The 22789-nt window shown below is 36.9% G+C and overlaps 1 protein-coding gene and 1 pseudogene across 1 annotated transcript in view; one reads left to right on the forward strand and one right to left on the reverse strand.

Moving 5' to 3' along the window:
* The window catches only part of UBE2Q2 (ubiquitin conjugating enzyme E2 Q2), a 72106-nt gene that overhangs the window by 4281 nt on the left and 45036 nt on the right, over positions 1-22789 (reverse strand). Inside the window, exons 9-12 of the mRNA XM_029238410.1 lie at positions 15468-15526; positions 6097-6145; positions 5548-5643; positions 210-276 (exon numbers count right to left, since the gene is read on the reverse strand). Of these exons, the coding sequence (XP_029094243.1) occupies positions 210-276; positions 5548-5643; positions 6097-6145; positions 15468-15526 (271 nt within the window). The remainder of the gene's footprint in view (positions 1-209; positions 277-5547; positions 5644-6096; positions 6146-15467; positions 15527-22789) is intronic.
* On the forward strand, positions 15749-16257 carry LOC114904444 (annotated as a pseudogene).

Consider the following 22789-nt stretch of genomic DNA (forward strand, 5'->3'; position numbering starts at 1 on the left):
GACTCAGAGGTTCGCAGGCCAAGTATTTAGGATACAAAGATTTTGAATGAAACACTGTGTGTGTATCCTCAGGTTAAACTTTTTCACTGTAGTGGCTGTACTTTGTAAGAAATTAAAGCAAAAACAGAAGAATAAAACATGATAAATATCAACAGTACATTATGTAAAATTTCATAAATGGCAATAAATACTTATTTAACTAAACATACCATTTTTCTCATGTATCTGTACAATGGAATTATAGGATTGTTGGGCTCTTGCTAGATTATATTGATTCTGAAAGAGAATTATACATTTTATATCAAAACTATAAGTAGATGAAAATCATTACAAATAATTTATGGATGCATCACTGCTGTACTTAAAAGAACACAGGAAACTAAGTTATATTTCCATTTCCAAAATAAATTTCTCAATTTCATTATTCTCTACCATTTTAGAGGGACAACAAAACCGTAACTGTTCTCTAGGAAAGATCTACAAAATTCACAGTTCATTTTTATAAGTCCTCCTACCACTGCAGAAGTACAAGGCTTTATGAATAAACTTAAAGGATGCTATTTGGATGCAAGCAGAAAAACTCTTCCTCATAACTTCCATCAAAAAAAAAAAAAAAGAACGACAAAATATTACCTTCAGGTAAGGAAACATTAGGCTTTAAGGACTACACATATGAATGACATTTTGAGTTAAAAATCTAAAGAATGTCCAAGTGGCATCAAGCCATTACTAAAGGAGTCTTCTTTTGTTAACCTCTAGATCAGAACCTCTTTTAAGGGGCCAAGTTTAGCATTAATTTTATCCCCATGAGTACAACTGGCCTACATCTTAACTTCCAGTTAATACATCATAAGCATTCTCCATGGTGGTACACACCTATTATATGTCACAGAATTTTTAAATAAATTCACACAGCATAAGAATAAATGTATAAACATATTCTAAGTAACAACTCTCCTTCCTACCTGTCCTGAAACCACCCAGTTCCTCCCCTATCCACCTTCCTTCTTCTACCCAAATTAAATACTGTTATTAGTTTCTTTCTTGTATAACCTTAAGGTTATACAAGAAAATTAATGTACAGCCTATTGTTGTCAGTCACTGTCCCCTGCTTCTTCCTCTCAACAAATGATAGGTAGCATGACAAAGTAAAAAATTGTATCCTCCTGGTTAAATGAGACTTTCATCATTAAGTAGTTGCTAATGCTTTCTGTTCCAAAATCAAATTGTTTGATACTGCAGCTACATCATCTTTTTGTTAATGTATACAGGCAAACCTCATTTTATTGCACTTCACTTTACTGCACCTAGCAGATATTGCCTTTTTTACAATTTGAAGTTTCTGGCAACCCTGCGTCGAGCAGGTCTATAGGCTCCATTTTTCCCAGCAGCACTGGCTCATTTTGTGTGTCTGAAATATTTTGAATTACCAAAATGTGACACAAACTTTTTCATTGCTATATCTGTTACAGTGATCTGGGATCAGTGATCTCTGGTGTTACTACTACAACTCACTGAAGACTCAGATGATGTTGTCAATGTTAGCATTTTTTAGCAGTAAAGTTTTTTTTAATTATGGCATGTACATTGTTTTTTAGACATAAGGCTATTGCACACTTAATAGACTGCAGTATAGTGTACATTTTGTATGCACTTGGAAACCAAAAAGTTCATGTGACTTGCTTTATTGTGATACTGGCTTTATCGAAGTAGTAGTCTGGCACTGAACCCATAACAGCTCCAAGGTATGCCTATACTGGCCTATCTTTATCGTTCTTCTTTAAAAAAAAATTTTTTTTTCAATCTCTTTGTATCCTCACAGTTTAAATATACTTCTTGTGACAAACCATAATGTAGAAGAATATAAAAAATAATATATTTACATATGTATAAATGAGTCACTTTGCTGTACAGGAAAAAATTAACACAAAAGAAATTAACACAACATTGTAAATCAACTATACTTCAAAAAAATTTTTTAATAAAAATAAATAAACAAATACACTTCTTAAAGACCACTTTTTTTTCCTTTTTCTGCGGTACGCGGGCCTCTCACTGTTGTGGCCTCCCCCGCTGCGGAGCACAGGCTCCGGACGCGCAGGCTCAGCGGCCATGGCTCACGGGCCTGGTCACTCCGCAGCATGTGGGATCTTCCCAGACCGGGGCACGAACCCGTGTCCCCTGCATCGGCAGGTGGACTCTCAACCACTGCGCCACCAGGGAAGCCCAAGACCACTTTTTAATTTGAACTGTCTAACTGGTAACTTTAGTCCATTTTTATTTGTTATGACTTATTTATTTGGGCCTGCTTCTACAACTTCACTTTCTGGTTTCTATTTCTCTCTTTAATATAATTTTATTATCTCCTCCTGGGATTCGAATAAGACATGTTTTAGACCTCGTTCTGATCTCTACAACTTCTGCTGTACTGTCTACCCCCAGGTCTCTCTGTGCAACATTCTGAGTTATTTCTTCTAATCAATTAATTCTCTCTTCTGATGTCTAATCTATTGTTTCTCATTTCAACATTTTTCATTTCTATAAATTCTATTTCATTCTTTTTCAGATCTGTCTCATCATTCCTGGTCTTATCATTTGCTCAATTTTATGATTCTTTTTTCTTTACACTAGATTTTACGTATAATTATTCATTTTCTCAAAATTCTAGTACCTGCTAATTCCAAAACCTCAAGTCTTTGGGAATATGTATCTCTTATTCATCGTTTCTGCCAGTTCTCATGTGTGTTAGGTTGTCTACCTATGTGCTTGTCCTCTTTCACTGAATTCGTATTTGCTTGATCTTAATCTTTGAGAATCTTACAGGCTTAAATTAGAAATGCTTTCCTCTGAAGATTGTGTCTGCTGCTGATGAGAACTGTGGATACAACTAACATGAAACCACTTTAGTCCCCTTGGAGAATCTCGGGATTATTCAAGGTTCCCAGATTCGGCTCCCCAATCTCGCTCATTTATAATAGAAGACTGGAGTGCTTAGCATAGGTAACAACTTCCCCCGGGGTGGGGGGGGGAATCAGTTCTCTCATCTGAATGTGATCACTGACTAGGGGATCCTATAGGTAAATAACTGGAGGTCTATGGGCTGTAGAGAAGACAGATGCCTTTCCTGATGATAGAAATAGCTAGTTAGGGCTGTGTGCTCTAGGACTTCACTATTTAGCTCAACTACCATTACCCTCCAAACAGTGAACAGAAGCTTCTTAGAAGGCACTGTCTTGCCTATCTAAACCCCCAATTCCTGCTAAAAGTCCTATGATCAGACCTCTACTTTAGAAGGCTTTCTCACTACTATAGCCTAGAGTTAATGTTACAGTCTATATTCTATTCCATGTTAACTGAATAAGAAAACCAGCTTTGCCAAGATCCTTCTGTCCCAGGCATAGCTGCAGATCCTCAGCTCTATCAATCTGACCCTATCTCCAAATTTCATGTGTGTGGATGGGCAACTTTTTCTGTTTTTCAGTACTTACGTATATTTATCTCATTTTAATAAGATTTTTTTAGGGTACAAACTCATTTATTTTGAACCAATAGCTGACAGTATTTTTTTATATTTTAAATATTTCTGAATAGTTGTATGGCAAAAAGAAATTCAAATAGCACAAATGATTTACAGTAAAGTCTCCCTCCCAATTCTAACCTGCCCCCTCAATATTTCAACACTCCCTTGTCAGAAATAATCGTTATTAGCATTTTCTTGAATATCCTTTCAGAGATATTCTCTGCTTATAAAAGCACATCTATAATATGTCCTTGTCTATCCCTCTTACACAAATGGTAGTGTATTTTTAACACCATTTAGCACCTTACTTTTTTGATAGTAGTATTTTTAAAGTTAACATTCAGACTATTCCCTGCTGAGTAGAAGGGAAGGTAAAACTCATATTACATCATGCAAAGTTTCTACATTCTTAACTGACAAATATTTCTTAATAAGAAAAAAAAATAGAAGGGTAAGGTTTCACCTTGACAATTAAAAAAATTCACCTTCTAAGACATACTCTAATATGCAAACATATTTAGCTGCCTAACTTGGCACTCTATATAAAATGGTTATATTTACTTGCTAACAAAACTACAATTATGAAAATGTAAAGGTTTAAGGCAATTATATTGAAATTGATTGATTCCAAGGGGATTACAGCACTGAACAAAGATAGCGTATTGTTATTACAGAATGTTAAAACTGGAAGAAACTTAAAATATCCAGATCAATTGTATTTCAGGTAAAGATACAGATGCCCAGAGAGGTAAGTTTACAGTGTGAGTTATTGGTAAAAATGGTCTTTCAATTACTCAAAAAAAAAATCACTGTTCTAAGCCTTTTGTATTTTCTCTTAATGGGAAAACACGCTAATTAAAAAAAAAAAATGATGAAATTTAACATCAAGTTCTACATATAAATAAATGCCAGGAAGAAAATTTAAAAGACTGGAAGTACACCAAAATGCTAATAGTATTTCTAGACACTCAAATTACAGATGACTTTTTTAGTTTGTATTTATTTCTATTTGTATTGTATAGTGAGCATAAATTGTCATTTAGAAAAACAAAGTTTTGATGTTCTAATACATCATTCTATTGCCGCATTTAAAATACCTAAAATACATACACTGTTAAGAAACACTAGTTAAATGTAGTTATAAGCAATTCACTACTTTTCAATTAACTTCTAGATTTTATACAAAATTGTACTTTGTTCTAATGCAAAGAAATAGCTGTTTAAAAAGCTAAAAGTAAGTTATTTGATAAAATTATCCCAAGTATATAATTCTGTAAAACAGCCTTTTCAATTTTTTGCTTCCCCTGTGAGTTAAGATTCTAGTGGGCTCACGATTTGATGTGCAATACAGTTATAAATACCTATGTAGATTTAGTACTATTTGGATAGGCATTTAATACAAAATTCACAAGAAACTTTAGGAACATCCAGATTTTTTTAAATGTCAGGTCAGGATGATTTCCATCACATATTTTTGCAAAACATGCTAACTTCAGAGTACATCCTTAAGTGTCCACTTAAGTGTTTATAGATAACTCCAATTAGACATGAAAAGATATTTCTGATATAGTAAGTGAATAAAGAAGAGAACTCAGTGGTTAAGAGCAGAGACTAACGGCCAGAAAGTCTGGTTCCAATCCTCACTCTGCCACCTGTGACCTTAGACGAGTTACTAACTTCTGTGTGCTTCAGTTTCCTCATCTACAAAATGAGGACAATAACAGCACCTACTTTTAGGTTATTAAGAGGACTGAAAGTTAATACAAATAAAAAGTTTAGATTACAGCCTAGCACGTATATGCTCACTGGGAATTAACTATTACAACATGATCTCAATTTTTGGAAACTTACAACTACATATAATTTTTTTTACTTATTAGTATATATAAACCAAGAATAAATTTCAAATTATAGACATATTTAACTATAGTAGAAATAACAAAGACTAAGAGAACAGAAAGAAGCCTCCTCATAAGATAACAGGAAATATATCTTATAGTTTATGTGACATTCTTAATAAAAAGTACCTTATTTGCACCAAACTGCACTCTGGCTTTGCCTTTGACTAAGGTGGCATTGATTTGCATGATGACCGATTCTATTGAATAGGCACTGCTCCAGCCCTACAGAAAGAAGAAAACACTTTTTTAAAACACAGTGGTATTCTTGATTCCCAGTTAGGAAAGCTTAAGAAAATGGCATATAATGACTCAATAACAGCAAATTAATGTTAAGAAGTTTGTGGTCAAGGAGTAAAAGTAAAGTTGGACCATTTCCAAAATCTCACAAAAAACGAAGCAAAGCAAACCAACATTCGAAGTGCTAAAAATAAGCAAATTACAACTTTAAATATACATCACTCTTATTGCCCATCCTAGCATAGATTAAGCAGCAAGTACAATGTCATTTTACTGGTTTAAAAAGCTTTCATTATTAAAAGTAGGTGCTTTTAGCAAAAAACAAAAATTATGTTAAAGTAGGTACTATTACAAAGAGCTCTGTCCACTTAGAATCTAATTTACATAGTTAAAACACTCTATGTTTGAAAAACACGAGTACCATAAGAAAATAGTCACCTGTTTCGTGAGTAGTTCCATGCATAATGCTCCACCACCCAACACATACCTTAAAAAGAAAAAGGAATCATACAAAATTCTCTAGATCTTGGTATTCCTTCTTCATCAATTTTTAAAGTACCATTACTAAGAAAGTATGCATACAAGTAAAGATTAGAAGATAACATGCAAAAATGAAAATAGCTGTTAAGAGTTACAGGACTATGGGTAATTCTAAAATTTTGATGTCATCATCTAAATGTCTTTTTTTTTTTAAATAATAGTTCTTAATAACAGAAGACTTTTAAGGTATCAGAAACTAAGAACTTAGCCCTAAATATTCCAGAGAATGGGGGAGAAAATGGGGGAGAAAAATTTCCTTATATGGCCTTCAACTGTTCTACTCAACCAAAGATTTCTCCACCATCATGTTACACAGCCAAAAGTTTTTCCTCTGACAGGAGTGACTTTACCCTATCTATAATAATGAACATCTGCATTTATATTTATAGTTAAAAATTTTTTTCATTCTGTTTTGAGGATCAAATGGTTCTGACCATGGAGCCCCTCTCTGGGACTCCCCTATTTCTCTTCCCAGTCCTGAGGACTGTTCTCTGAACCAACGACAATTACTGGGGATTTCCCAGATCTCTGTTAGGAAATCATTATTTAGATCAAGATTCTTCAGCCTTTTAACACTTTCTCAAACAAAGTAATTCCTCCTTTAATGTTAAACTTTAAAACACATTAGGACTTCCCTGGTGGTGCAGTGGTTAAAAATCCGCCTGCTAATGCAGGGGACATGGGTTCGAGCCCTAGGTCTGGGAAGATCCCCCATGCCGCGGAGCAACTAAGCCCGTGTGCCACAACTATTGAGTCTGTGCTCTGGAGCCTGCGAGCCACAACTACTGAGCCCATGTGCCACAACTACTGAAGCCCATGCTCCGCAACAAGAGAAGCTACTGCAATGAGAAGCCTGTGCACCGCAACAAAGAGTAGCCCCCGCTCGCCACAACTAGAGAAAGCCCGCACGCAGCAACGAAGACCCGATGCAGCCAAAAATAAATAAATAAAAATAAATAACTAAATTTATTTTTTAAAAAAAGAGCTCGAATCTTTAAAAAAATCATTAAATATCATGCTTAAAAATAAAATCAAAGGAATGGTAATTACAGAAGAAAAACTGTGGTAATCTTGAAAATACATAAGGTAAGACCACTGATCAGGTCTAGGTGAAAAGTGAGTCTACCACAAATTTTTTTTGTCCTCTGGGACTTTGCCCATGCCTTTCCCTTCCTTGCCTGAGATTCCCACTGCTGCCTACTCTTCCAAATGCCATATTCCCCCCTGCCCCATAAAACTTTCCAAGATCATTCTAGCCAGCAAATTTTGCATTCTGGCTAACCAAATGCATCCTTGTGTTGACTAAACCAAATTACACATAAGTAAGCAATCTAAAAACTTCTACTGTAGACCATTAGTAAAAACAGTTACAGTGAAATTATTCACTATCATAAAGTAGTCAGTAACTACCCCCATCCTGAAGAATTTAGGCAACTGTCTCTCTTACTTGCTTGTCCCAACTTCTGGGAACTTTCAAAGTAAAAGTTTAATACAAAGGAAAGAAAAACACTCCAAAAAATTAAATTAGGGAGAAGAATCATGGGATTTTAAACTTTGTATATTCTCTTATGTTCCTGAAACTCAGAAATCTGTCTCCAATTCTCTGAATCTCCCACTGGGCTCAAAGTGCATCTTGTATATAGTCAACTTTAAATAAGCACTTGCTGATTTAACAGAATTACAAGATCCAAGTTCTCATTTGGATTTTGGCTCCTCCAAAACTGCTCAAAGTCTAGTAATCTGTTAATGAGTTAACACTCATTACACTCATTGGTCCTTACACTTCAGAAATGCTAAATAGAAACATTTTAGCAAAAGGAGATTTGTAGATGACACTGAGTCACGAATTATCTAACCACCACCTTCCCTTTTAGCACCCCACTCTTCATTTTGGGGTGGAGAGTCTTGTCAGGAGGGAAGAAGGGAAGTTTTCATACTTGTAGATCAAAAGAAAGTACATTTTCTACAAGCACATAATAGCTACAAAAATGTTTGTTGGATGTCTAACAAGACAGAAGTAGTTCTAGTACCTATACAAAAAGTGAGCTAAGTATATATTAATGCATATTAAACTTTTCCTTAATATACACTTACTAAACTTTTCCTTAATATATACTGTCAGCAGCATTTACACCTAAAAAAAGTAGCCAATTCTACTTTTGTACTGTATCATTTTATCAACTCTACTTCTGTACTGTATCATTTTATCAATATGTTTTCCAAGCGCTTATTGCTCTTTGCCTCCAAAGAGTTCCTGCTGAATATTGAGACAATCCAAGAACACTACAAAAAAAATAATAATCTAAGAGTCATCTAAAGATAAAATGCCATATACATGGGCATAGTAATATTTTCAACTTAAAAAAAATTTCAATTGCCAAAGTTGTAAAGCAAACAGTATCCTAAGCTCAGCCTCTTCAGGCATTCAATTTATAGAATTTTTGTTTTACTAGAAGGTTCCTGCAAGAATGTTTGCCAGCTAACCTCCCCACCCACAGTCTATGATGATCACTTAATTGCTTTGAGGGGACAACAGATACCATTAATCAGTACTTAAGGGGACAACAAGTAACATTAATCATACAACATGATTCTTAAATCATATAACATGATCCAAAAAACAGAGATGAGAAATAAAATTTTTATATTATAGTCAAATTCTTGATAATGACATTAAGAAAAAAGACAGGCTTATCAGCCCACATAGAACAATCATAATCCTCCCCTTTCGAGGTAAGGAAAGGGGCAATGGATTCTAAGAACAGAGCCCTAAGAGAGGGATAAAGAAAATGCTGACATTTAAAACCAGTTTCTTAAGATAATGTTCTCTCAATAAAGACAGAAACAACCCATGGTCATCTAGAAGTAGAAGTATTTTCTTTGTGGATGACTGGGACACAAAGAATACTTCTTACTATATCAACCAATAAAGCATCTTCAGTAGCCTACAAACAGCTCTCTCACAATATATTGTATTATCATCAAATAATCTTTCTGATTCTCACTACACTACACCCTGGACTAAGCAAGAAAGATGGTCAAGTTTCGATGGCTCAATAATATAGCTCATAAAAATACCAGTGGACTGGGAATTGTATATTACCCTAAATTGCCTACATCTTCCTAACTTACTATATTTTCCTATCTCGTTCATTCATTCAAAAATATCTACTGCATATATAGTATGGATGCTAAAGCACTGAACCAGACACAGAGCATACAATGAAGAAAACTGACATGACCCTGCCTTCATGATGTTTACAATCCAGTAAAGATAACAGATGTTAAACAAATAAAGTGGGGGATGGAGACCCAGAGTTCTGTGAGAAGGAAAAACCAGGAGGCTTATTTTAAATTTGCTGGTCAGGAACAGCATATCTAAAAGTGACACACAGGCTGAGACCTGCAGGAATTGAAGTGTGGGTGGGAATAACATTCCAAGCAGAGGAAATGTATATGGAAGTCATGAGGAAAGAGTCTGCTCGGCACTAGGGGCTGAAAGACAACTAGTGGGGCATTAGCTCAGAGAGGAAAAGTGTAGTAACAAGATGAATGAAGAGGAAAGCAAGGGCAAGATCACAGAGGGCGTGCAGAATATGATAAGGACATCAACCTGTAGGAGCAGTGGGAAGACATGTGAAGAGCTTAAGCAGGGGAGCAACATAATCAGAACAAATTTGTAAAAGCTCACTCTAGAGAAGCTTTATGAATGAGGGAATAGAAGCAGGAGTCTGATCAGGAATCCTCTGAAGTGATCCAACTGGGAACTGATGGTGGTAGCAACAAAAATGGAGACAAGTAATTGGATCTGAGAACTCTTTAAAAGGGAGAATCAAAGGAAAATGAGGAAAAGGTGATGCAAAGAATGACTCCTAGATTCATTAATTAAGATAAGCAAGACTGAGGAAGGGAAACTGAAAAGAAGATGGGTTCAAGTTTTTGTCCTGAAGAGTTTGAGGTGCCTGTATAAGAGACATTCAAGTAGAGGTGTCAAGAAGGCAGAAGGATATTGGAAGCAGAAAAGACATAGGGATGTGAGATACGAACCTGGGAGTCACTGGCACATAGAAATATTTCAAAAGCCATGGGAGCTTTTTCAACGAATCATGCTAGAGCAACTGGACATTAAGCAAAAATCTATGACCTACACCTCATACCTTATGCAAAATTTAATTCAGAATGATTCACAGACTTATCTGTAAACTGTAAAACCTTGAGGAAAAAAAGGTAGGAGAAAATCTTTGGGATCTAGGACTAGGCAAAGAGTTTTTAGATTTGACACCAAAAGCATATCTATAGAAGGAGAAACATCTATAAATTTGACTTCATCAAAACTAAAATATTTTGTTCTACAAAAGATTCTGTTAAGAAGATGAAATGAAGCTACATACTAGAAGAAATTAAAAAACCACATATCCAGGGTTTCCTGGGTGGCGCAGTGGTTGAGAGTCCGCCTGCCGATGCAAGGGACACGGGTTTGTGCCCCGGTCCGGGAAGATCCCACATGCCGCGGAGCAGCTAGGCCCGTGAGCCATGGCCGCTGAGCCTGCACATCCAGAGCCTGTGCTCCGCAACGGGAGAGGCCACAACAGTGAGAGGCCCGTGTACCGCAAAAAAAAACAAAAAAAAAAAAAACAAAAAAAAACACATATCCAGCAAAGGACTATTATGTAGAATATATTTTTAAAACTTTCAAAATTCAACAAAATACAATCCAATTAGAAAACTGGCAAAAGACATGAACAGATATCTCTTGGAAGAGTATATAAAGCTGTCAAATAAGTACGTGAAAGATATTCAACACTGGGGAATATTAGGGAAAGCAAGTTAAAACCACAATGAGACATCACTACACACCTAACAGAATGCCTATAATAAAAACAAGTGACATCACCAAATGCTGGCAAGGATGTGGAGAAAGTGTGTCACTCACACATTCTTGGTAGGAATGTAAAATGGTAAAGCCACTCTGGAAAACAGTTTGGTAGTTTAAAAACTCTATATGCAATGACCATATGACCCAGCAATTGCATTCCTGGACTTGTATCCCAGAAAAAGGACAATACATTCACAAAAAACACCTGTACACAAGTATTCATAGCAGCTTTACCTGTAATACCCAAACACTGAGATCAGTCTAGAAGTCCTAAAGCAGATTACTGGTTAACCAGGCTGTGGTACATGGTGCACCATGGAATACTACTCAGCAATAAAAAGGAACAAAGTAGTCAGATGCTTAGATGACTCTCTAATTATGAGTTAAAAAAAAAAGCTAATCCCTAAAGTTTGCAATCCAAAAATGTATGATTCCATTTATGTAAATTGTTTTTGAAATGACAAAATACTAAGAATGCAGGACAGATTAGTGGTTGCCAGGAATGAAGGGAAGAGGGGGCATTACAGTAAAATGGGTATGGTTTAAAGGGGCCTCAAGAAGGATCCTCATGGTGTTGGAACTGTTCAGTACCTTGACTGTGGTGGTGGATACATAAACCTACTCAATATAGAACTTAATACACACATACACACACGAGTTATAAGTAAAACTAGGAAGATCTGAATAATCTCTACTTATCGTATCACTATCTCTGTATCACTGTCTCATACTGTATCACTGCCTCCTCATAATATTATACTACAGCTTTGCAGAAATGTTACCACTGGGGAAAATAGGCAAAGGGTACAAGGTATTTCTATTATTTCTTACAACTGTGTGCAAATACAATTAACTCAATTAAAATTTTAATTTTTAAAAAAAGGCAAAGGAGGGCTTCCCTGGTGGCGCAGTGGTTGAGAGTCTGCCTGCCGATGCAGGGGACATGGGTTCGTGTCCCGGTCCGGGAAGATCCCACATGCCGTGGAGCAGCTGGGCCCGTGAGCCATGGCCGCTGAGCCTGCGCGTCCAGTGCCTGTGCTCCACAACGGGAGAGGCCACAACAGTGAGAGGTCCGTGTACCGCAAAAAAAAAAAAAAAAAAAAAGGCAAAGGAATGACGGGAAAAGAAAAAAGGACCCAGTACTAAATTCTGAAGAACTCCAAGAGGTAGAAGTTAAGTGAACAAGGAGTTTCCAGCAAAAGAGACTGAGAAGAGGCAGTCAGAAGCCAAGGGAAAAATGTTTCAGTGTTGCTGAGAAATCTGATAATCAGATATGACAGAGCCTGAAAAGGGACTTCTGTCCAATACCAAAGTCCCTATCAGCTATACCAGTTTCTTAGGAACACTAACAGCCAATGCCAGACTACATGGGGCTGAAAAGTGAACAGGAAGTGAAGAGTGTGGTTATATACACATTGCTTGTGGGAATGTAAATGGCGCAGCCACTTTGCAGTCTGGTACTTCATCAAAAAGTTAGTTACCAAAGGACCTAGTGCCTCCTCACATAGGTATATGCGAAAGAGAAATGAACATGTGCACACAGAAGCGTGTACATGAATATTCACAGCATTATTCATGATAGCCCAAGGGTGGAAAAAACAAATGTCCATGCATAAATAAAATGGAATGAAGTATTGATACATGCTGCAACGTGGATGGACCTTGACAAATTTTTTTTAATATAAATTTATTTTATTTATTTATTTTTGGCTGCATTGGGTCTTTGTTGCTGCACACAGGCTTTCTCTAGTTGCAGCGAGCAGGGGCTACACTTCATGCGGTGCGCAGGGCTTCTCACTGCGGTGGCTGCTCCTGTTGCGGAGCATGGGCTCTAGGCAAACGGGCTTCAGTAGTTGTGGCATGCAGGCTCAGTAGTTACGGCACACAGGCTTAGTTGCTCCACAGCATGTGGGATCTTCCTGGACCAGGGCTTGAACTCATGTCCCCTGCATTGGCAGGCAGACTCTCAACCACTGCGCCACCAAGGAAGCCCACAAATTTTGTTAAGTGAAAGAAGCCAGTCACGAAAGGCTGTAATTTGTTTGGTTCCATTTAAATGAAATGTCCAGAACAGGCAAATCCAGAGAGACAGAAAGGAGATTAGTGGCTGCTGGTGGGTGGGGTGTAGGAGGGAGGAATGAGAAGTGATTGCTAATGGGTACAGAGTTTCTTTTGGAAGGTGCTAGAAATTAGTCGTAAAGGTTGCACAACTCTCAGTATACTAAACCACTGAATTATACACTTTAAAAGGTAAGTTTTATCATATGTGAATTGTATCACAATAAAGCTGTTATGTTTAAAAAATTTTTTTGACTATGACAAGAAACAAATAAGGGAGTAGCTAGGAGATGTGGGATATAAAATATCTGGAACAAAAATTGCTTAATAATCTATCCAGAGTCACAGTGTTCAAGCTTTAGCCTTATTCTATGATTGCAAGCTCTGTTCTATCAGGCTTCACACTTTTTAGTTCTTCTTTAGTTCTTCCCGTGTCAGCCAGTAATTCTTCCTCTTTACTTAATAGTAGATTGTTATTTTGATTTTGCCTCAAAATCATTTTGATTCTGCCTCAAATCAGCACTCACCTTTCATTCATCTTTCCATTCCCATTACTACTGTACCGATTTAGGTTCTCATCACTTCATCCTAAGACAGTGGCCTCAGCTCTAGTTAACAAGGCTCGCATTCTTCCAGGTTTTGTGAATATAAGTTTGTCCTGTAGTCTCTTCTACTGTCACCATATTTATCTAAAACATTCTCTTTACTGTTATTTCCCTGTTCCTGAACCAGTTACAGAAAGATAAATTCAATATCCATGGGAAATAGTTTGCTCACCAATCCATGCTCCTATATAATTATAAGATATTGTCAACACAATTTCTTATAATTCTCCTATATGAATTCTACCCCTCTTGTGTTATAGCTCAAACTGATCTGGTACACTTTGAATACATCATGCTCTTTCCCAAATGAGTGACTGTGTTTACTTTTCGCCTACACAATTTTCCTTCAACCTCCATCAGTTGACCAAACCCCACCGAATACTTCATGGCATAGCTGAGATCCCACCTACTTGTCCAAGTCTTCCCAGATCACTATCGCCAGAAGCAATCTCCTTCTCCTTCAACCTCAGAGAACTTAAGTCCATATTTAACATTTGACAATCAGCTGAGTACGGCAACCTCCTTCTCCTTCAACCTCAGAGAACTTAAGTCCATATTTAACATTTGACAATCAGCTGAGTACTCAATACTTTTAATCTTTTACATTGCTGGCTTTTCGTATAATGGAAAAATACTTTATTAGAAGTTAGAAGATTTATCTGGATAAGTCACCAGCTTATTATTCCAGTTATTCACTTGAATAATGGGAAAATAACCCCATTTGGTAAAAGGAATCAATGAAGAGAAACTGTTCAATATATAACAGATTTTTAAACTGAAAATGGCATTATTCATAATTTCATGTGTTTTCTCTACAACAAGGTGGTAAACTACTAAGATCATAAATTCTTAAAATTCTTGGGATTTTTCACAACAGAATGTGAAAAATCTATGTCAAGTTTACATGAGATTTCAAAATGATCTGATAAAAATATTTTTATATATTTATCCTGAATTTACAAAAAGTTTCCAAATATTTTCCTCAATCATTTATAGCCACCCAGATTGCTTTAATCTAAATGAAACTATTACTATATCAACCATAGAGATGATCAGAGGACTGGATATTTTTAGGTTTTAATCACCATAATATGTCTCACAAAGTAGAATTGATTAGCTGAGCATATCAGAATTCTCAAATTAGTTTAACTGTTCTTACTTTGAGGATCTACAGAACATTTCACAACTAACCTAGGTACAAATTCTGATCTTTTCCCCATCCTTCACATGACTTCTAATCACCAAAAGGCAATATAAGCTTCAATTAAAAAATGGATGACAATTACCATTTGATCCTACCAAACTGAGACAACTACCTTTAGAAGATCAATGACCAGCTCCATAGGCCCATGAGATTTCCTGTGATTATTCCTAGGATCATAGGCATGTGGGAATCACTCTAATCCTAACTTTCTCTAAACCCTCAATCACATCTTACATTTGAAAAACTTTCGATTTTTCAAGGTGAAGTATATACAAATAGAGGTCATTAAAAACTCTACCTGTAAACATAATGGTTTATGCCAATGATTCTCAAATTATGGTTCCCAGCCTAGAACATCAGCTTCACCTGAGACCATCTAACACATGCAAATTCTTAGGCCCTACCCCAGTCCTACTGAATCAGAAACCTTGAGGTAAAGCCCAGCACTCTAGGCATCCTAGCATTTAACTACCCCTCCAAATGATTCTGATGTAGACTATCAAAGAAAACAATCACTTAAACTTACCCTCCTGAGAGAACAGGTAACACCACTCGAACAAATGGAGGATCAAATGGAAAGTTATCCTAAAAAACAAATAAGCAAGTTTAATTTTAAGAATATCCTTAATACTGTATTATTTAGAAGATTTAAAAATACTCTACAGCCCAGTCACTGAGCCGCCACCAAGGACTCAGCAGCCTCCCCCTTGAGCCCCCTCACTTCCCAACACTCTGTCCCCACAACCCGCCTTCTCCAGCCGCCGCCTTCCACAGGCCGTTTCCACCGAGGAAAAGGGATTGCATCGTATGTCCACTATCCAGAAGCTCCACACTGTCTACCCCTTTGCTGATACAAGGGTGATGATCTGCTTCCTACTGTCACTGAGGATTATATCCATATAAGAATTCAACAGGAAAACGGCAGGAAGACCCTTACTACTGTCCAAGGGATCACTGACGATTACGATAAAAAGAAACTAGCGAAGGCGTTTAAGAAGAAATTTGCTTGCAATGGTACTGTAATTGAGCATTCAGAATATGGAGAAGCAATTCAGCTACAGGGTGATCAGGACAAGAACATCAAAAATATATGCCAGTTCCTCGTAGAGACTAGACTGGGTAAGGACGATCAGCTCAAGGTTCATGGGTTTTAAGTGCTTCTGGCTCACTGAAGCTTAAGACAGGATTTCCTTGCAATGAGTAGAATTTTCCTTCTGTCCCCTGTCACAAGTTTAAAAACCTCACAGCTTGTATAATGTAACCATTTGGGGTCTGCTTTTAACTTGGACTAGTAACTCCTTCAGGCAATAAACTAAAAACAGCCAAAAAAAAGACATAAACATTAAAAAGAAAAAAAAAAAGTTTATAAAGAATGTATACGTCTATTATCTAATGATGAATGAGGGTCATAAACATAAAAATAGTCCTCCAAAATGAAATGAAATGAAAATGAAAGCTAACATAAATGAATTTGAGATCAGGCCCAACAAAAACAGAAATATAGAAAAAATATGGAACAGGATAGAAAGCAGAGAGATAAACCCACGCACATATGGTCACCTTATCTTTGATAAAGGAGGCAAGATTATACAATGGAGAAAAGACAGCCTCTTCAATAAGTGGTGCTGGGAAAAATGGACAGGTACATGTAAAAGTATGAGATTAGATCACTCTCTAACACCATACACAAAAATAAACTCAAAATGGATTAAAGACCTAAATGTAAGGCCAGACACTATCAGACTCTTAGAGGAAAACATAGGCAGAACACTCTACGACATAAATCACAGCAAGATCCTTTTTGACCCACCTCCTAGAGAAATGGAAATAAAAACAAAAATAAACAAATGGGACCTAATGAAACTTAAAAGCTTTCGCACAGCAAAGGAAACCATAAACAAGACCAAAGGACAACCCTCAGAATGGGAGAAAATATTTGCAAATGAAGCAACTGACAAAGGATTAATCTCCAAAATTTACAAGCAGCTCATGCAGCTCAATAACAAAAAAACGAACAACCCAATCCAAAAATGGGCAGAAGACCTAAATAGACATTTCTCCAAAGAAGATATACAGATTGCCAACAAACACATGAAAGGATGCTCAACATCATTAATCATTAGAGAAATGCAAATCAAAACTACAATGAGATATCATCTCACACCGGTCAGAATGGCCATCATCAAAAAATCTAGAAACAATAAATGCTGGTGAGGGTGTGGAGAAAAGGGAACACTCTTGCACTGTTGGTGGCAATGTAATTTGATACAGCCACTATGGAGAACAGTATGGAGGTTCCTTAAAAAACTGAAAATAGGGCTTCCCTGGTGGCTGACAGTCCGCCTGCCGATGCAGGGGACACGGGTTCGTGCCCCGGTACGGGAGGGTCCCACATGCGGCGGAGCGGCTGGGCCCGTGGGCCATGGCCGCTGGGCCTGCGCGTCCGGAGCCTGTGCTCCGCAACAAGAGAGGCCACAATGGTGAGAGGCCCGTGTAACGCAAAAAAACCACAAAAACCTAAAAACAGAACTACAATACAACCCAGCAATCCCACTACTGGGCATATACCCTGAGAAAACCATAATTCAACAAGAGTCATGTACCAAAATGTTCATTGCAGCTCTATTTACAATAGCCAGGACATGGAAGCAACCTAAGCGTCCATCATCAGATGAATGGATAAAGAAGATGTGGCACATATATACAATGGAATATTACTCAGCCATAAAAAGAAATGAAATTGACTTATTTGTAGTGAGGTGGATGGACCTGCAGTCTGTCATACAGAGTGAAATAAGTCAGAAGGAGAAAAACAAATACCGTATGCTAACACATATATATGGAATCTAAGGAAAAAAAATGTAATGAAGAGCCTAGGGGTAGGACGGGAATAAAGACACAGACCTATGACAGCATGGACTTGAGGATATGGAGAGGGGGAAGGGTAAGCTGTGACAAAGTGAGAGAGTGGCATGGACACATACACACTACCAAATGTAGGGTGGATAGCTAGTGGGAAGCAGCCGCATGGCACAGGTAGATCAGCTAGGTGGTTTGTAACCACCTAGAGGGGTGGGATAGGGAGGGTGGGAGGGAGGGAGATGCAAGAGGGAAGAGATGGGAACATATGTATATGTATAACTGATTCACTTTGTTATAAAGCAGAAACTAACACCTCACAGTATAAAGCAATTATACTCCAATAAAGATGTTAAAAAAATAAAAAGATCAGGCCCAAACAGGACAGTATATTGTAAACTTAAGAAACACACAGAGATAGCCTCACCCACCAGAGGGCAGAGAGCAGAAGCAAGAAGAACTACAATCTTACACCTGTGGAACAAAAAGCACATTCACAGAAAGACAGACAAGATGAAAAGGCACAGGACTATGTACCAGATGAAGGAACACTATAAAAGCCCAGAAAAACAACTAAATGAATTGGAGATAGGCAACCTTCCAGAAAAAGAATTCAGAATAATGACAGTGAAGATGATCCAGGACCTCGGAAAAACAATGGAGGCAAATATCAAGAAGATGCGAGAAATGTTTAACAAACATCTAGAAGAATTAAAGAACAAACAAACACAGATGAACAACACAATAAGTGAAATGAAAAATACACTAAAAGGAATCAATAGCAGAATAACTGAGGCAGAAGAACGGATAAGTGACCTGGAAGACAGAATGGTGGAATTCACTGCTGCACAACAGAATGAAGAAAAAAAAAGGATAAAAAGTAATGAAGACAGGCTAAAAGACCTCTGGGACAACAATAAACGCAACAACATTCGCATTATAGGGGTCCCAGAAGGAGAAGAGAGAGAGAAAGGACCCGAGAAAATATCTGAAGAGATTATAATCAAAAACTTCCCTAACATGGGAAAGGAAATTGCCACCCATGTCCAGGAAGTGCAGAGAGTCCGATATAGGATAAACCCAAGGAAAAACAGGCCGAGACACATAAATAATCAAATTGGCAAAAATTAAACACAAAGAAAAATTATTGAAAGAAGCAAGGGAAAAACAACAAATAACAAACAAGGGAATTCCCATGAGATAAACAGCTGACTTCTCAGCAGAAACTCTACAAGCCAGAAGGCAGTGGCATGATATACTTAAAGTGATAAAAGGGAAGAAACTACAAGCAAGATTACTCTACCTGGCAAGGATCTCATTCAGATTTGATGGAGAAATCAAAACCTTTACAGACAAGAAAAAGCTAAGAGAATTCAGCAGCACCAAACCAGCTCTACAGCAAATGCTAAAGGAACTTCTCTAGACATGAAACACAAGAGAAGAAAAGGACCTACAAAAACAAACCAAAAACAATTAAGAAAATGGTCATAGGAACATACATATCGATAATTTCCTTAAACATGAATGGATTAAATGCTCCAACCAAAAGACACAGGCTTGCTGAATGGATACAGAAACAAGACCCATATATATGCTGTCTACAAGAGACCCACTTCAGACCTAGGGAAACATTCAGACTGAAACTGAGGGGATGGAAAAAGATATTCCATGCAAATGGAAACCACAAGAAAGCTGGAGTAGCAATACTCATATCAGATAAAATAGGCTTTAAAATAAAGAACGTTACAAGAGACAAGGAAGGACACTACATAATGATCAAGGAATCAATCCAAAAAGATATAACAATTATAAATATATATGCACCCAACATAGGAGCACCTCCAATACATAAGGCAACTGCTAGCAGCTTTAAAAGAGGAAATCGACAGTAATACAATATTAGTGGGGGACTTTAACACCTCACTTACACCGATGGACAGATCATCCAAAATGAAAATAAGAAAGGAAACACGAGCTTTATATGACACAACAGACCAGACAGAACTGATATTTATAGGACATTCCATCCAAAAACAGCAGATTACACTTTCTTCTCAAGGGCGCACGGAACATTCTCCAGGATAGATCACATTTTGGGTCACAAATCAAGCCTCAGTAAATTTAAGAAAACTGAAATCATATCAAGCATCTTTTCTGACCACAATGCTGTGAGATTAGAAATCAATTACAGGGAAAAAAACATAAAAAACACAAACACATGGAGACTACACAATACATTACTAAATAACCAAGAGATCACTGAAGAAATCAAAGACGAAATCAAAAACTACCTAGAGACAAATGACAATGAAAATACAACGATCCAAAACCTATGGGATGCAGCAAAAGCAGTTCTAAGAGCAAAGTTTATAGCTATACCAGCCTACCTCAAGAAACAAGGAAAATGTCAAATAAACAAGCTAACCTTACATCTAAAGGAACCAGAGAAAGAAGAACAAAGTCCAAAGTTAGCAGAAGAAATCATAAAAATCAGAGCAGAAATAAATGAAACAGAAACAAAGAAAACAACAGCAAAGATCAATAAAACTAAAAGGTGGTGTTCTGAAAAGATAAACAAAATTAATAAACTTTTAGCCAGACACCTCAAGAAATAGAGGAAGAGGACTCATATCAATAAACTTAGAAATGAAAAAGGAGAAGTTACAAAAGACATCGCAGAAATACAAAGCATCCTAAGAGACTACTACAAGGAACTCTATGCCAATTAAATGGACAACCTGGAAGAAATGAACAAATTCTTAGAAAGGTATAACCTTCCAAGACTGAACCAGGAAGAAATAGCAAATATGAACAGACCAATCACAAGCACTGAAATTGAAACTGTGATTAAAAATCTTCCAACAAACAAAAGTCCAGGACCAGATGGCTTCACAGGTGAAGTCTATCCAACATTTAGAGAAGAGCTAACACCCATCCCTCTCAAACTCTTCCAAAATATTGCAGAGGAAGGGATACTCCCAAACTCATTCTATGAGGCCACCATCATCCTGACACCAAAACCAGACAAAGATACTACAAAAAGAGAAAATTACAGACCAATATCACTGATGAATATAGATGCAAAAATCCTCAAGAAAATACTAGCAAACAGAATTCAACAACACATTAAAAGGAACACATACCACAATCAGGTGGGATTTATCCCAGGAATGCAAGGATTCTTCAAAATACGCAAATCAATCAATGTGATAAACCATATTAACAGACTGAAGAAGAAAAACCATATGATCATCTCAATAGATGCAGAAAAAGCTTTTGACAAAATTCAACACCATTTCTGATAAAAACTCTCCAGAAAGTGGCCATAGAGGGAACCTACCTCAACATAATAAAGGCCATACACGACAAACCCACAGCAAACATCATTCTCAATGCTGGAAAACTGAAAGAATTTCCTCTAAGATCAGGAACAAGATAAGGATGTCCACTCTCACCACTATTATTCAACATAGTTTTGGAAGTCCTAGCCACAGCAAACAGAGAAGAAAAAGAAATAAAAGGAATACAAATTGGATAAGAAGAAGTAAAACTGTCACTGTGTGCAGATGACATGATGCTATACATAGAGAATCCTAGAGATGCCACCAGAAAACTACTAGAGCTAATCAATGAATTTGGTAAAGTTGCAGGATACAAAATTAATGCACAGAAATCTCTTGCATTCCTATACACTAATGATGAAAAATCTGAAAGAGAAATTAAGGAAACACTCCCATTTACCATTGCAAGAAAAAGAATAAAATACCTAGGAATAAACCTACCTAGGGAAACAAAAGACCTGTATGCAGAAAACTATAAGACACTGATGAAAAATATTAAAGATGATACCAACAGATGGAGAGATATACCATGTTCTTAGATTGGAAGAATCAATATTGTGAAAATGACTATACTACCCAAAGCAATCTACAGATTCAATGCAATCCCTATCAAATTACCAATGGCATTTTTTACAGAACTAGAACAAAAAATCTTAAAATTTGTATGGAGACACAAAACACCCCGAATAACCAATGCAGTCTTGAGGAAAAAAATGGAGCTGGAGGAATCAGACTCCCTGACTTCAGACTATACTACAAAGCTACAGTAATCAAGACAATATGGTACTGGCACAAAAACAGAAATACAGATCAATGGAACGGGATAGAAAGCCCAGAGATAAACCCACGCACCTATGGTCAACTAATCTATGACAAAGGAGGCAAGGATATACAATGGAGAAAAGACAGTCTCTTCAATACGTGGTGCTGGGAAAACTGGACAGCTACATGTAGAAGAATGAAATTAGAACACTCCCTAACATCATATACAAAAATAAACTCAGAATGCATTAGAGGCCTAAATATAAGACCAGACACTATAAACCTCTTACAGGAAAACACAGGAAGAACACTCTTTGACATAAATCACAGCAAGATCTTTTTTGATCCACCTGTTAGAGTAATGGAAATAAAAACAAAAATAAACAAATGGGACCTAATTAAACTTAAAAGCCTTTGCACAGCAAAGGGAACCATAAACAAGACTAAAAGACACCCCTCAGAATGGGAAAAAATATTCGCAAACAAATCAACGGACCAAGGATTAATCTCTGAAATATATAAACAGCTCATGCAGCTCAATATTAGAAAAACAAACAACCCAATGCAAAAATGGGCAGAAGACATAAATAGATGTTTCTCAAAAGAAAATATACAGATGGCCAAGAAGCACATGAAAAGCTGCTCAACATCACTAATTATTAGAGAAATGCAAATCAAAACTACAATGAGGTATCACCTCACAGCAGTTCGAATGGGCATCATCAGAAAATCTACAACCAACAAATGCTGGAGAGGGTGTGGAGAAAAGGGAAACCTCTTCCACTGTTGGTGGGAATGTAAATTGATACAGCCACTATGGAGAATAGTATGGAGGTTCCTTAAAAACCTAAAATAGAATTACCATATGACCCACCAATCCCTCGAC

The sequence above is a fragment of the Monodon monoceros genome, unplaced genomic scaffold, assembly GCF_005190385.1.
Source record: "Monodon monoceros isolate NGI ecotype Baffin Bay Population unplaced genomic scaffold, NGI_Narwhal_1 Super_Scaffold_21, whole genome shotgun sequence".
Taxonomy (NCBI): Eukaryota; Metazoa; Chordata; class Mammalia; order Artiodactyla; family Monodontidae; genus Monodon; species Monodon monoceros.